The sequence below is a fragment of the Vipera ursinii genome, assembly GCF_947247035.1.
Source record: "Vipera ursinii genome assembly, chromosome: 2".
NCBI lineage: Eukaryota > Metazoa > Chordata > Lepidosauria > Squamata > Viperidae > Vipera > Vipera ursinii.
Window position 1 is genome coordinate 255,326,053 of NC_139513.1, and position 13,282 is coordinate 255,339,334.

A 13,282-nucleotide genomic window follows, 5' to 3' on the forward strand; every position below is an offset into this window, starting at 1 on the left:
TTAGTTAAAGCAAAAAAGGACAGTTATTTAACAACTACTGTATAATAGATGAACCAGGCTAATACTGCTTGTAATAAAAGGAGTTAGAAGATGAAAAGGTGATTTGCAGAAATGAGTTTCAATGTTTTACCAGTAGTCCTCGACTTACATTTGTTTAGTGATTGTTCAAAATTACAACAGCAGTGAAGAAAGTGACTTATGATTGTTTTCCCACACTTATGACCATTGCAGTACCCCCATGGTCACATGATCAAAGTTCATATTGGCAGCTGGTTCATATTTATGACAGTTGCAGTATGTCCCAAGGTCATACGATCATTTATTGTGACCTTCTGACAAGCAAAGTCAATGGGGAAGCCAGATTCACTTAACAACCATGTTACTAACTGAACAACTGCAATGATTCACTTAACAACTGTGACAAGAAAAGTCATAAACTGGGACAAAACTTACTTAACAAATGTCTCACTTAGCAACATACGTTTTGGGTTCAATTGCACCTGTAAGTTGAGGACTACCTCTAACACATTGAAACTCATTTCTACAAATCACCTTTTCATCTACTAAGTTGTTTTATTACAAGCAATACTAGCCTCGACCATCTTATAAGAAGTCTTCCTTACTAAGAACATTCCATTATTAAAAGCTCCTCACTGGCACAAAGTTACTACGACATTCACAATTTAGCAGAGTCTGCAGGTTTTAGGATATAACAGATTAATATCCAAATATTACATTTTATTCTAGCAAATCCTTCTGTGCTTGTAAAATAACTAGGGAAGAGGCGCTACACGCTTAGAAATAAGTCCCACTGCATTTGTCTAAATATAGCTTACATCTGAGCAGATATGTATAATTTTGCATTGCAAATAAGGCAATAAAGTTGCCAGTCCATCTGTTCTCAAATCAAGTGCAAGCATTCACACTTTCTTTTCATTATGACATGTGAAGCAAATAAATGATAACTACCTCTAAAAAATAGAGCATGCCAGAAATATTTTCAAAGTTTTGTTCCAGATTATGGCCAACAATTTCCCAGTCAACAGTTACATTGCCAGCTCCTGGTGCAGTCCTTAGCACATGAAATTGTAACAGCTCTCCTAGAAATTAAAGAATACATAATATCATAAGATAGGAAGGAGAGCCAATATACTATTCGGGGGAGGGACAGAAAGTTCTAAACAGAAAGTTCAGTTGTAACACTTTTTTCCATTAGATTGTTTCAAAGATAAATATATGCCTTTCTGATTGTTTCCGTTATCTGATTTGCTGTTAAATGACTGTAAAATACATAAATCAGAAAAAAACCCTGCAACAATTCTTAACAAGTAAAAATTGAGATACAGACTTACTGCTTGCTTTTTAGACCGAGTTTCTCTAGCAAAGGTTTTCTACCCATGAGCATGAGAAAACTGGTGCTAGCAGAATTTATAGCTTTTATAGGTTTATGTTCACTACTATACATATTGGGATGGTAATTAGCTTCCTATTTATTTATTTATTTATTTATTTATTTATTTATTTATTTATTTATTTATTTATTTGTCACATACTGTAAGGCTGCCTATCTAACCAAATCGGGGAGGCTCCCAATCAATCGTTAAAAGATTTAAAATCATATTAAAACTATAAAGCAGAACAGATTAGAACATTGCAACAAAGACCTGGTGCCAAGTCAACCCTCTAATGCAGACATGTCAAACACAAGGCCTGGGGGCCGGATCCGGCCCACGAAGTGGTTTCATGTGGCCCACGAAGCCATCCTGGAAACAGTGAGGGAATGGCCCCCACTGCCTTGGCCCTGGCCCAGAGACCCTCCTTCTGCCCGAGACCCTCAGATCTGTCCCACTCCTGCCCAGGCCCCCATAGGCACTCTTGATGCGAATGATGTAGAGCTGGCCTTGCCCACCCAGTAGGCCATATGCACTCCACCCAGTAGGCCATGCCCACCCAGGCCACACCCACCCGGCCCCTTGAGGGCAACCGCAATGCTGATGCGGCCCTCAATGAAATTGAGTTTGACACCCCTGCTCTAATGTGTCATTATCCTATCTTATCCTAGCACTTGGTGGTGGTGGGGGGAGCCAGGTCTTCAAGGCTTTATGGAAGGTGAAGAGGATAGAGTCCTGCCAAATTTCAGGTGGCAGAGTGTTCCATTGGGCAGGGGCTGCCATAGAAAAGCATGCTTACTAGCTTCCATCAGATGGCAATACTTAGTGGAAGGGATTAGGAACATGCCTACCCTATCTGATGGGTAGATATTCTCAGGAAAAGGCGATCCTGCAGATAACCCTGGAATGACTTAGCTTAATGCAGTTTGCATGCTTAATATTATTCATTCCTAGGCAGTATTCTGGTCTCTAAGGAATGGATTCCAAACTTTAGAAATCTGAACAAATGGCATACTCCACAAATAATATATAATATATACAGTTATTGCTATTATTGTGTAATTAGTTCTGATTTATGTTTCAAATGTTGATATGATTTTACCAGAGAGATGGAAGGAATAAAATTATGAGTACAAAGATCTTATCAACCATCATATTGTTCGTGCAATTTTCTCATGCTCACAGATGGCTTTTTACTTATCAACATATTTGCTTTCATAAACTATTTATAATCATTAAGGTAGAAGAGAAAGGACTAAATAGACAGACACAGAGCACCGCTGAATCAATTATGATGACTTCCAAAACTGATCTGTTGGTCTTCCATGTAAAAGGGTTATATATACAAAACAGAATATAACACAGGCTAAATCCAGACTTTTTTCTCCATCCCTTCTATTATTGTATATCACCCCAAATCCTGAAGTCTCATCTGTTTATCTCCTTAACTACCTACCAACCATTTACTTTAACTGTAATAGCTACTATAGAATTGCTGACTTAAAAAAAAGAAAAAATATTATCAACAAATGCAAATAATGTTAATCACAATATATTCCTCAAGTATTAATGTAAACATTTGTTGTATATACTATACAATTGTAGTATATTTCATCACAGGTAAAAAAAAAACTTCAGCCCTTTTCTCATTCATGTGTTTTCAAGTCTTTCAGAATATGGAGAATTGGCAATAAGCAGATTCCTGTGCAATTCCTCCCATACTGTAAATTTGTATATTATTAAAGGTAAAGGTAAAGGTTCCCCCGCACATGTGTGCTAGTCGTTTCCGACTCTAGGGGCCGGTGCTCATCTCCGTTTCAAAGCCGAAGAGCCAGCGCTTGTCCGAGGACATCTCCGTGGTCATGTGGCCGGCATGACTAGACGCCAAAGGCGCACGGAACGCTGTTACCTTCCCACCGTAGTGGTCCCTATTTTTCTACTTGCATTTTTACGTGCTTTCGAACTGCTAGGTTGGCAGAAGCTGGGACGAGTAACAGGCGCTCACTCTGTTACGCGGCACTCGGGATTCCACCCGCCAAACTGCCGACCTTCTGATCGACAAGCTCAGCGTCTTAACCCAAGGGATAGATTTTTTTTCCCTTAGGGATAAATTCATCATATTAAGGCAAATAAATTGATCAAATTCCTCTTTCTGTTTTTCTAAGCAACAGATTGATCAAGTTGAGGGAAAGCCTAAATTCAAAGTTTAATCGCTCACAAAGAAAGGGAATCGAAAATGGAGACAAACCCACCTTCATGAGCAATTAGAGATCTTGAGGCTGTTTGAAAACTAAGAATTCCTGCTACGTTGTCATTGGCCAAAATCACCACTGTGACAGTGGCTGAACTGGGTAAAATACGGCTACCACCTTCAGTGTGGGTCAAAGTAATCTGAACGGTTTCATCATCTTCGGGGTCAGAGTCATCTAGAATAGTCAGAGTGACTGGCTTTTTTGTCTCACCTGGTAAGAAAAATTAGAGCACTTTATGTTTTGTAGCAAACATTCCAATGTTTAGAAGAACCCTTACTTCTCTTAGATAAACCAAGAAGCTTTCTAGATAAAAGCATATAAACAAAGCAGCTTTAGCATATAGTACTATTTAAAACTGTTCCTTTATTTATATCCCTTTTTACTTAATCATTGATGTTTCTTAAAATTCTCCTATGAATGTAGAAAATATTCCTTTGCTAAAAAAAAATAGCGTCTTGGAGAATTAGAATGTTAATAAGATATTCAAAATGTGCAAAATCTTAAGACAACAAAAAAAAACCTATTCCCCATTATAGATGGACATGGAATCTTAAAATGTAGTATAGATTGTCCTTGTTTAGCTATCACAATTGGGATTGAAAACTTGGTTGTTCAGCGAAGTTAAATACATCGACTGGGCTTATGATCTTCAGTTTTCCTTTGCTTTAAAGACCTGAAGATCATAAATTCAAGGACTGGTTGTGAAGTTACTTTTCCCAACATTGTCGTAACCACAAACAGTTGCCAAATTAGGCAGTTGCTAAATGAAGGCTACCTGTATTTCTTTCCTTGGTTACTGTAGCATGAACTAAATCAATGTCTTATTCTCTCTTCTACTGTGATGTTTTCATTTCTATTTTGAATTATATGAAAAAAAATCACATTGAGGTTCCCAGATAAAGAACATGTTGAATGAGATAACTGTTTTAATCTCTGAAAATAAAATGCCATTTTGACAAATTGGACTGGGATGGGGGGGAAATTGTAAAACACTTTATTTATTTTAATGGGGTATTTATTTAGGCTAGGCAGAGTTTTGAAGGGCACAATCCTGATCGAATTTCCAAGGTAGCATCAGAATGTAAATTTGGATCAAAGTGTCAGAAAAAACCTGCTTCCTCAGTCCCTTCAGAAGAAAGCATTTAATCAATAGGACCAGAAGCATCCTGACACTACCCAATCATAAAGGATGAGCAGAAATGGTGGAAGAAAGATGGGCCCTTCAGATAACTAGGCTGTCAACTTTAAAAATGAACATGGCTGTAGCCATTTTCCCTATTCATTTTCAGTTGACACATAGAAAGGTGGGAGGGGGGATTGCCAGGTGCTTGGCTAGTCAAAATATTATTTTGTCCTGTGGGAACCAAGGTCATTGGCTGCTCCTGAGATTGCAGGCTGAGCATTTCGTGAAAAGCCCACCAAGAAGACATATTGGGGAATGTAGTCACTTCCATAGCTTTAGACGTGAAATTTCTTAACTTTCTATTGGGGAATTATTACGTGTGTCTTCAGACTTTGCTTCACTTTTGACGTGCCAATACTTTTAACTAATAAACATGTTCTTTGAGGAATTTGCAAGCCTCAGAGTTCTGCTTTATTTGTCTCTGTCTGTCAGAACCTTGACATAGGCACTGCAGTGTGAACAGGTTTGTAGATAGTAACCCAAACCCTGAATTATATGCAGAAGGCTCTTGGTAACTAAACCAAGTCATGAAGCAGACTTGCTATGTTGTCTATAACTGTCTACCACTGCATTCTGGAGGAGCTGAAGATTCTGAGTTATCTTCTAAGGCAGCCTATGTAGAATGCACCACTATAATCCAAAATGAGTGGCCATTGTATGAATAGCGGTCCTAGGGCATCCCTATACAGATTATGAGCACAATTTGCTCACGAGATTAATTTTTGCAAATCTTTCTGGCCACAAGGAAGATATGTGTCCTCAAGCAGGTGCAGTGAGTCCAAAGAGACATCCAAATTATATACTGGTTCCAAAGATGGAAGTACAACTCTGTACAAGAGTAAAGATAGGACCCAGTGATCCTAATATCCAGTCTTGTCAGGGTTGAGCTTTAGAATGTTTCTTTTCATGCAGATACTATAACTTCCAGATACTGAGAAAAACTTGAAAGCATTATCTGGATATCATTAGCATACTAATGATATCTGATTCAAATCCAACAGTGACCTTACCCAATGGCCTTAGGTAGATGTTCAAAAGGAGGGGTGAAAGCATGGATCCCAGAGGCATCCCATGTGTCAAGACTCAACTTATCCCCTCCTTCAACACTAACTGAAGCTGACTACAGAAAAAGGAGAGGAATCTCCACAGAAAATGGGATTAATTCTAATCCCTTTAGCAGTCCAGAAGGATACCATTGTTGTTAGCATCAAAACTAGTGAGAAGCTAAGATGAACTAGGATGGTTGCACAATATCCATCCCAGATGTGCCAAAAGTCCTCAGTAAGCATGATCAGTGCTATTCCCAAACTTATTGTCTCCCAGTCTAAAACTTGATTAAAAGGAATCTATAGAATCCATTTGTTCCATGGCCTGTTGAAACTGAAGACATTACCTTCTCCACAACATTTTCCCCAAAGGTAAGGGACTGGATAAAAATTGTTCATGACTCTAGGGTTCAGTGCTGGTTTTTAAAGGAAAGGGTACATTGCCATCTCCTTCAAATCAGGCAATACCACCCCATATCTCAACTAACCAAATATTTATTATAAGGACTCAAGTACACATCACTCCCTGGGTAGCAAGATTTTTGGTACCTAAATTGTTAGTTGTAAACTGTCTCAAAAGCATATCAAAATTACAAATCATCTCTTATTTTATATGACTGAACACTTGTTGACAATTCTACACACACAGAGATATCTTCTATAAATATAATTGAAATTTTAGTCATTTTAGAAAAGGTAGTATGAAATCCTTTTAAGACTGTATTTCAAGCGGCATAAAATACCTATATTTAATGAGTTTTAAATGCTGGAATTCAAAACTATAATTTATGGATGATAACCTTCAGTGAGATGTCATGTGTATTTTCTTACAATCTTCCTGTAAATCAGGGGTGTCAAACTGCCAGCCCACGGGCTGGACATGTCATCAGGAAACCACGCCCACCCCATTTTCAGCAACAGAGAAAAAGCTCTGATATGTTGTGTGATGTCACGTGATGTCGTGAGTTTGACATGTCTGCTGTAAATCACTATAAAGCTTGATATATGGCAATGATTGTACAGGACAGTAGCATACTGAGTTTTTAATTAGAGGATTCTTCCAAATTTCTTACCTTCTGCAAAAATCAGGATTTCTCCATCACCTATAAAATCCAGATTTGGGGTAGCTGTGCCACCACTAATGCTCCATTCCACCATCACCTGTCCCAGACTACCTTCTGTTCTATGTATCATCAACTGCACAGTATTCTGAGGCCATTCTTCTACTTCCACATAAACACCATTCTCAGTTGAATGGGGACTGATGCTATAAATTACAAACACACCAAAAGCATCCCCATTCATTAGTATTACAACTGTAGAGGTGTTTGGTTGCCCTATGACTGGCTGATTTTCAATGCTAGCAGTGACATTTATCAGCACAATTTGTAACAAAGAAATGGCAAACTTCTCATCCAATTCCGGAAAATCATCAGGTAATATGGAGACTGTGAGGTTTGCAAATTCTTCTCCTTCTTCCATGATCACCCACTGGCTGGTAACAGGCTCGTAGTCATTATTAGCAATTGCTTGTGTACTGAAAATAGCAGTTAAGGTGGTAAGGTTTTTCTTGTATATCCAGAATCCTGAGTTGTTGGTTATTGAGCTACTCCAAGATGCCACCCAAAAACATGATGGAATTTCAGAAATACCAGAGAAATAAAAAGCTGAGCAGGCTTGCTCTTTCAAACAAAGAATAGCACAAGTGTACAGAGAATCATTGGCTAGTAAAAGATTCACTCTGGTCACATGACTCTCATCTGGAATTCCTTGTATAGGTGCTTCATAATAGCATAATACATCCAGCCCTTGCTCTTGTGCAAGAGTTATGAAATCAATATCTGAAGTGCTGTAAAATATCATCAGCTGACCAAATCTTCCACCGCTACAAATTAAACAAATGACAAAATTAAATAATGATTAGAACAGTTTTTGTGATATAGTTATCATAATTAAATTTGAGGGGATGGGAGATGCAAAAAAAAAAACACATAGCTTTGAACTGCCACTTGGGGTGTGTGTGAAAGCCCTAATAAGCAGGCATATACATAGAATGAAGGCTACTGCTAATTAAATTTGAGGGGATGGGAGATGCAAAAAAAAACCATAGCTTTAAAATGCCGCTTGGGGTGTGTGTGAAAGCCCTAATAAGCAGGCATATACATAGAATGAAGGCTACTGCTAAGCTTGTTAGCCGCCCTGAGTCTTCGGAGAAGGGCGGGATATAAATGGAATTAAAATAAAAAATAAATAAAAAACTGTTATGTTTGAACTGTTAAATAGGATACTTTACAGGATATTGTAATCTTACTTCAGATGCTTAGGATAAAAAGCAGAAAGGGAAGCTAAGAAATAGGATTAAAGGAAGGGTATTTTCCCTAGGTTTTACAAAAAATGGGGGGGGGCTTTAGATGTGTAGGCTTATATGTTCTAAATTTATTCAGATTAGAAGTCCTTTTTATGATCTCATTCAAGAGCATTCCCTGGTGTCCTTACTTCTGAACTACATTCATTGGCGTTCTCTGATTAATTTGCTCTGCCTTCCTTGAAATGCTTCATTGGAAACATGTTTTCCCTACCTTAGAATTCAGTCAGGGTTTCCAATATTCATATTTCGACACACATATGCAAAACAGCAAGTATCATAGAACACCACCCTTATTTATTTAATCTTTATGACACATAGAACCAGAAAATAAAACTTATTATTTTGTAATATTACTATTGATGTGTTTCAGTTAGGTTTGCTTAATTACAATCTGTTCTCATAGTTCTACACCAAGTATCTGGATGTAAATAGCAAAAGCACTTAGACTTATATTACACTTCACAAATAATTCATATATATATTCATATAGCATATATTCATATGCTAACACATAATTTTGCATTCATTTTACATCTATGGGAGGTATATAAATATATATTAGTTATGTTTTATATCTAAAATATATCTAATATATTTTATTCTACATCTCTTAATGCCTACAAAGCAGGAATATGCACAAACACATACATACATTTAATTAAAGTTAATATATGATGAATGCTATTTGAAAAGTAATATTACAATCAGTAGGAATTACTGCTTTTGAGGAAACATTCATTAGATAAGCTGCAGAATTCTCTTCCTTGCAGCAAAATCTGTACATGCCTCAAGCAATTTTGGAACCGATCAAGGAAAAATACTTTAGAATCTCTTCTCACAGTTTGAGTTTTGGAGTTTGTGTTGGTTTATTCAAAATTGTCTCATTTTTATCTACAGTACATAGAGTTTTCTCCAGTAAGCTGTAAATTGTAATATATTGCCATAAATAATGTATTGCAGAGAAACAAAGTAATTATTAGCCATAAGCTAGTAAGGTATTAGGGTATTAAACAGACCTCCTTTTTATTGTTATGTTTGCGATTGAACTTCTCTCCAATGGCTCTTGAATATGATACAGGTTTTCTTGAAAGGTTACTGTTCCATATGGGTTATCATTGGCAGGAATTACAATATTTGCCACTCTATATAGTCCAATAGTACCTCCATTGGAAGCCTGAGTTAATTCCACTCTGATAATCTATAAAGTATTTTGGACAAACGATTAGTATGGTGCAGAAAAATATCATTAGCTCCATGGTTTGATTTCAAAATTAAACATGGCCACAAAATACCTAAACAAAACGTAAGTTCTTATTGAGATTCAAGGTATTAGCAATTTAAAATGTAAAATTTTCTCAAGCCTATGATCAAGAAAGTTCTAGTGGTACACAAGGAAACAATTTTCACCCCTGCAGCAGCTCAGTATAAGTTCTGAAAAATTGTTCTAGAAGGTAAGAGACCTATAGATCAACATTCGAGGACTGAGAATCCAGCAATTATCTTATCCTATAGAAAAAAGTTCTCAGATTTCTGCTCTCCCCACAAATCAATGGATATTTATTAACATTATTATTACTATCATCACCAATATTCCATAGTATTGCATTTTCACAAGTCCAATATTTGTACCTAAGTTTTTTATAAACAAGACTTTTACACACACACACACACACACACACACACACACACACACACACATTTCTTCTTTTCACATTTTGTCTTATTTCTCAGCTTACCTCTTCAATTTCTGGAACATCATCATTCAGAATCTCTAATGTCAAGTTCTTCATGGTTTCCCCAGGGGAAAATCGAATATTGCCTAAGAAGACTTTCAAATCACTGGCAGCAAATTGCCCATCAATGGTAGCAATCCATTCAATAGTCACATTGCCAAGTGTTCCAGCATTGCGAATAACTGGCAGATCGATCAACACTGTATTGGCTTCAGGTTCTTTGACAACTGTATTAGTGGTCTGGAAAACTAATAATATGAAACTTTAATTTTTCACTGTAATTTATTTTTTTCTGTTCATTACATACTTTAAATACATATCTTAATTGAAATTTAATTTTTATAATCAAATGCAAATAATCACTGGATTATTTAAGTTACTGCATATTATAATCTTGAGTAGTCTTCCTAAGTTAACAGTCAAAGCCTGTTTTGTCCACTCCAACAGCATTAGAGCAAAAATGGGGGAATCAATGGAAATCCAGCACCAGAAATGCAGCACCTGCATTTTTGCTGCCCAAGGAGCCTCATCCTCATTCAAACAAGAGGCAGCAGATTGCACAGAACAGAATATTATGACATTAAGGTAGAGACAGTACTGATAAATCTTCTACAAAGGTCTTTGTTTAATAATCTCTCTTTAATGGAAACTTGAAGAAAAGGAAAAGGAAAATGTTCATAAAATGTTTCTAATCCAACTCTAAAGTGGTATTGAAAAATTTCCCTGCTGGCCCAGAATGCTAACTAGTTCAATCTTTCTCCAACAGTTTGGCGGGTCGAATCCCAAGTGCCGCATAACAGAGTGAGCGCCTGTTACTCGTCCCAGCTTCTGCCAACCTAGCAGTTCGAAAGCACATAAAAATGCAAGTAGAAAAATAGGGACCACTACGGTGGGAAGGTAACAGCGTTCCGTGCGCCTTTGGCATCTAGTCATGCCGGCCACATGACCACGGAGACGTCCTCGGACAAGCGCTGGCTCTTCGGCTTTGAAACGGAGATGAGCACCAGCCCCTAGAGTCAGAAACGACTAGCATGCATGTGCGGGGGAACCTTTACCTTTACCTTTTATTTAAATATTTATATTCTTGTTTGATTACTAATAGCTTGAGGTGAATAGGAAGAATATAAACCTTTTAACTTCACCAGAACCCTGTGAAGTAGACTAAAAAGTAGATTTAAAATAGGGTCTGCTCCTCCCCTCTCTCTCTTTTGATTTGTTTTCATCTTGCTTTTGTAAAGTCTTCTATAATACCATAAAAGGATAGCCTAATTTCACAGAGTGCACAAGAGAACAAGTCAAGATTTAGGGGAGGGAGGCAGAGAGGGGCGCAGAGAGGAGGACTAAAGTCTTCTTTCTGGGCGGGGTCACAGTACTTCTCATGAGACAAAAAAAAGATTGCATGGGTTGTAATCTTTAAGTCTTAAATTTAAAATTGTAAAGTCCAGTGTGAGAGTACTGACAATAATCTACAATATTTTATCACGGTTTCTGAGGAAGTGTTTTCAAAAAAGGAAGAAGCGCCCATAAAATATTTTGAAAAGAAATATTGTTGAGATGAAAGGTAGATTTAAACATTAATCTTACTGTGATATTCTTGAATTCATAGATGGTTTTATTAATATTTAAATGCCACCTTACCAAAAGAACCAAATGGATCATCCGAAGCCTCAATAGTTATAACTGCCTGAGTTAGACTCCCAAGTAGTGCTCCGCCTGTTGTCTGATTGAGCAGCTGCACACGAAAGGACTCCTCCCTTTCAGGGTTCATATCATTAATTATATAAATTGGCACAGCTTTGCTGGTCTCTCCTTCTAGTAAGACAACATCTGAGGAAGCTACACTGTAGTCTTCACCTGTGTATAACAAAGATGCCCATTCAAAAACATGATGATACTATTTCTTTATATTATTTGAAATTCAGATCTGATGAGCAGAATCTATGAGAAAGGTTGGAGAAGGTAATACAGAATACGCTTGCAACAATGAATTCACGTTTTCAGTCTTTCTATATTTCATATTACTACAACGCAAACCTTCTTTGAAGAAATAATGTTTGGGCACACGGTCTACTGAAAACAGGTATCCAAAATAGAGTGTATATGGATAATTGATATTGTCTGATCTGAATTGTGTTTTTTTTTTTCAAAAGCTGGCATGCCTTGTCATCAAATTAATTTGTTTTACCATGAGAACAATATATCTGGAAAACCTGGGAGATGATTTTAGGTTAATCAACACAATAGGTTACAAAGAAATTTAAATTAAAACATATGACAGAATGATCATGTAAACCTGAATTCAGCAAAGGACCATGTGTGCCATGCTGTATGTTTTTCTTTTGTTTATTCCATGCTGAAACATTTTTTATATCTTACATTATAAAGCCATATTAGCAGATATCAGAATGAAGCAAGAAGGTAAATATTTCAGTCATCTGGCACAAGAGGCTACACTGGATTATAATATCCTTCCTGTGTTATTTATACATTGAGATGGTGGCATCAAGAGGGAAGACTATGTAAAGTGCGCTCGCCAGTTTAGATCTTTTGCCTCAATGCATGGAGGTAGTTATCAAAAATGAGTAGTGGGAACAGACCAATGAATACAACTCCTTTTTTATCACTGATATGGTTTGAATTGGACGAGCAACAAATAAGAAAGAAACATTTGAATTTCTGAACATGCTTAAGGATTCTATGACATGCAGACATATTCCATGTAAAGCTTTCTGATAATATTCTTGCCATTTGCTTATAGCTTTTGTACATTTTTGCCGTTGCATTGTAATCCATCTCTTACCAGCAGTTGCTGTAATTGGCACTGCTCTAAATTTCACTGAAACATCTGCAAAGATTCCTCCAGTCCTTGTGACATTGATTATTGGTCCAATATAATTTTCAGGTACTTGGACAGCCAGTGCAGAGAGCTGTAATGTTCCAAAAGCATCATCATTGGCATTGATAATTATATGAGCAATTGTACTAGTGGTAGATCCAAGGCGAGGAGAATCTGAAACTGAAATAGAGAAGAATTTGAAGGATTTCCAATTTAACAATACACTAGAATTTCACAATAAAATAACCACCTTATATCTACTGTTGTGGAAAAGTAAGCAATGATTTTCTAAGGACATTTGTTCTGATTTGCAGTAATTATAGCAATGTTATTTGCACAGTCCAAATAACCATTAATGTACAGTATACAGAGAGAGGAAGATAAATGTGGAAGGGGTGGGAATGCATGACCAAAGCAATATTCATGGCTTATTTCCATTGGTTCATTACCACATCAGACATCATTTTTAAAAA

The 13,282-nt window shown here is 36.9% G+C and overlaps 1 protein-coding gene across 1 annotated transcript in view; it reads right to left on the reverse strand.

Moving 5' to 3' along the window:
* Positions 1-13,282, reverse strand: part of ADGRV1 (adhesion G protein-coupled receptor V1) — a gene marked incomplete at its 5' end in the record, with an annotated part of 249,459 nt that overhangs the window by 189,010 nt on the left and 47,167 nt on the right. The window contains 7 exons of the mRNA XM_083351665.1: positions 970-1,100; positions 3,644-3,853; positions 6,946-7,757; positions 9,257-9,438; positions 9,977-10,221; positions 11,612-11,827; positions 12,774-12,989. Coding sequence (XP_083207791.1) covers positions 970-1,100; positions 3,644-3,853; positions 6,946-7,757; positions 9,257-9,438; positions 9,977-10,221; positions 11,612-11,827; positions 12,774-12,989 — 2,012 coding nt within the window. The remainder of the gene's footprint in view (positions 1-969; positions 1,101-3,643; positions 3,854-6,945; positions 7,758-9,256; positions 9,439-9,976; positions 10,222-11,611; positions 11,828-12,773; positions 12,990-13,282) is intronic.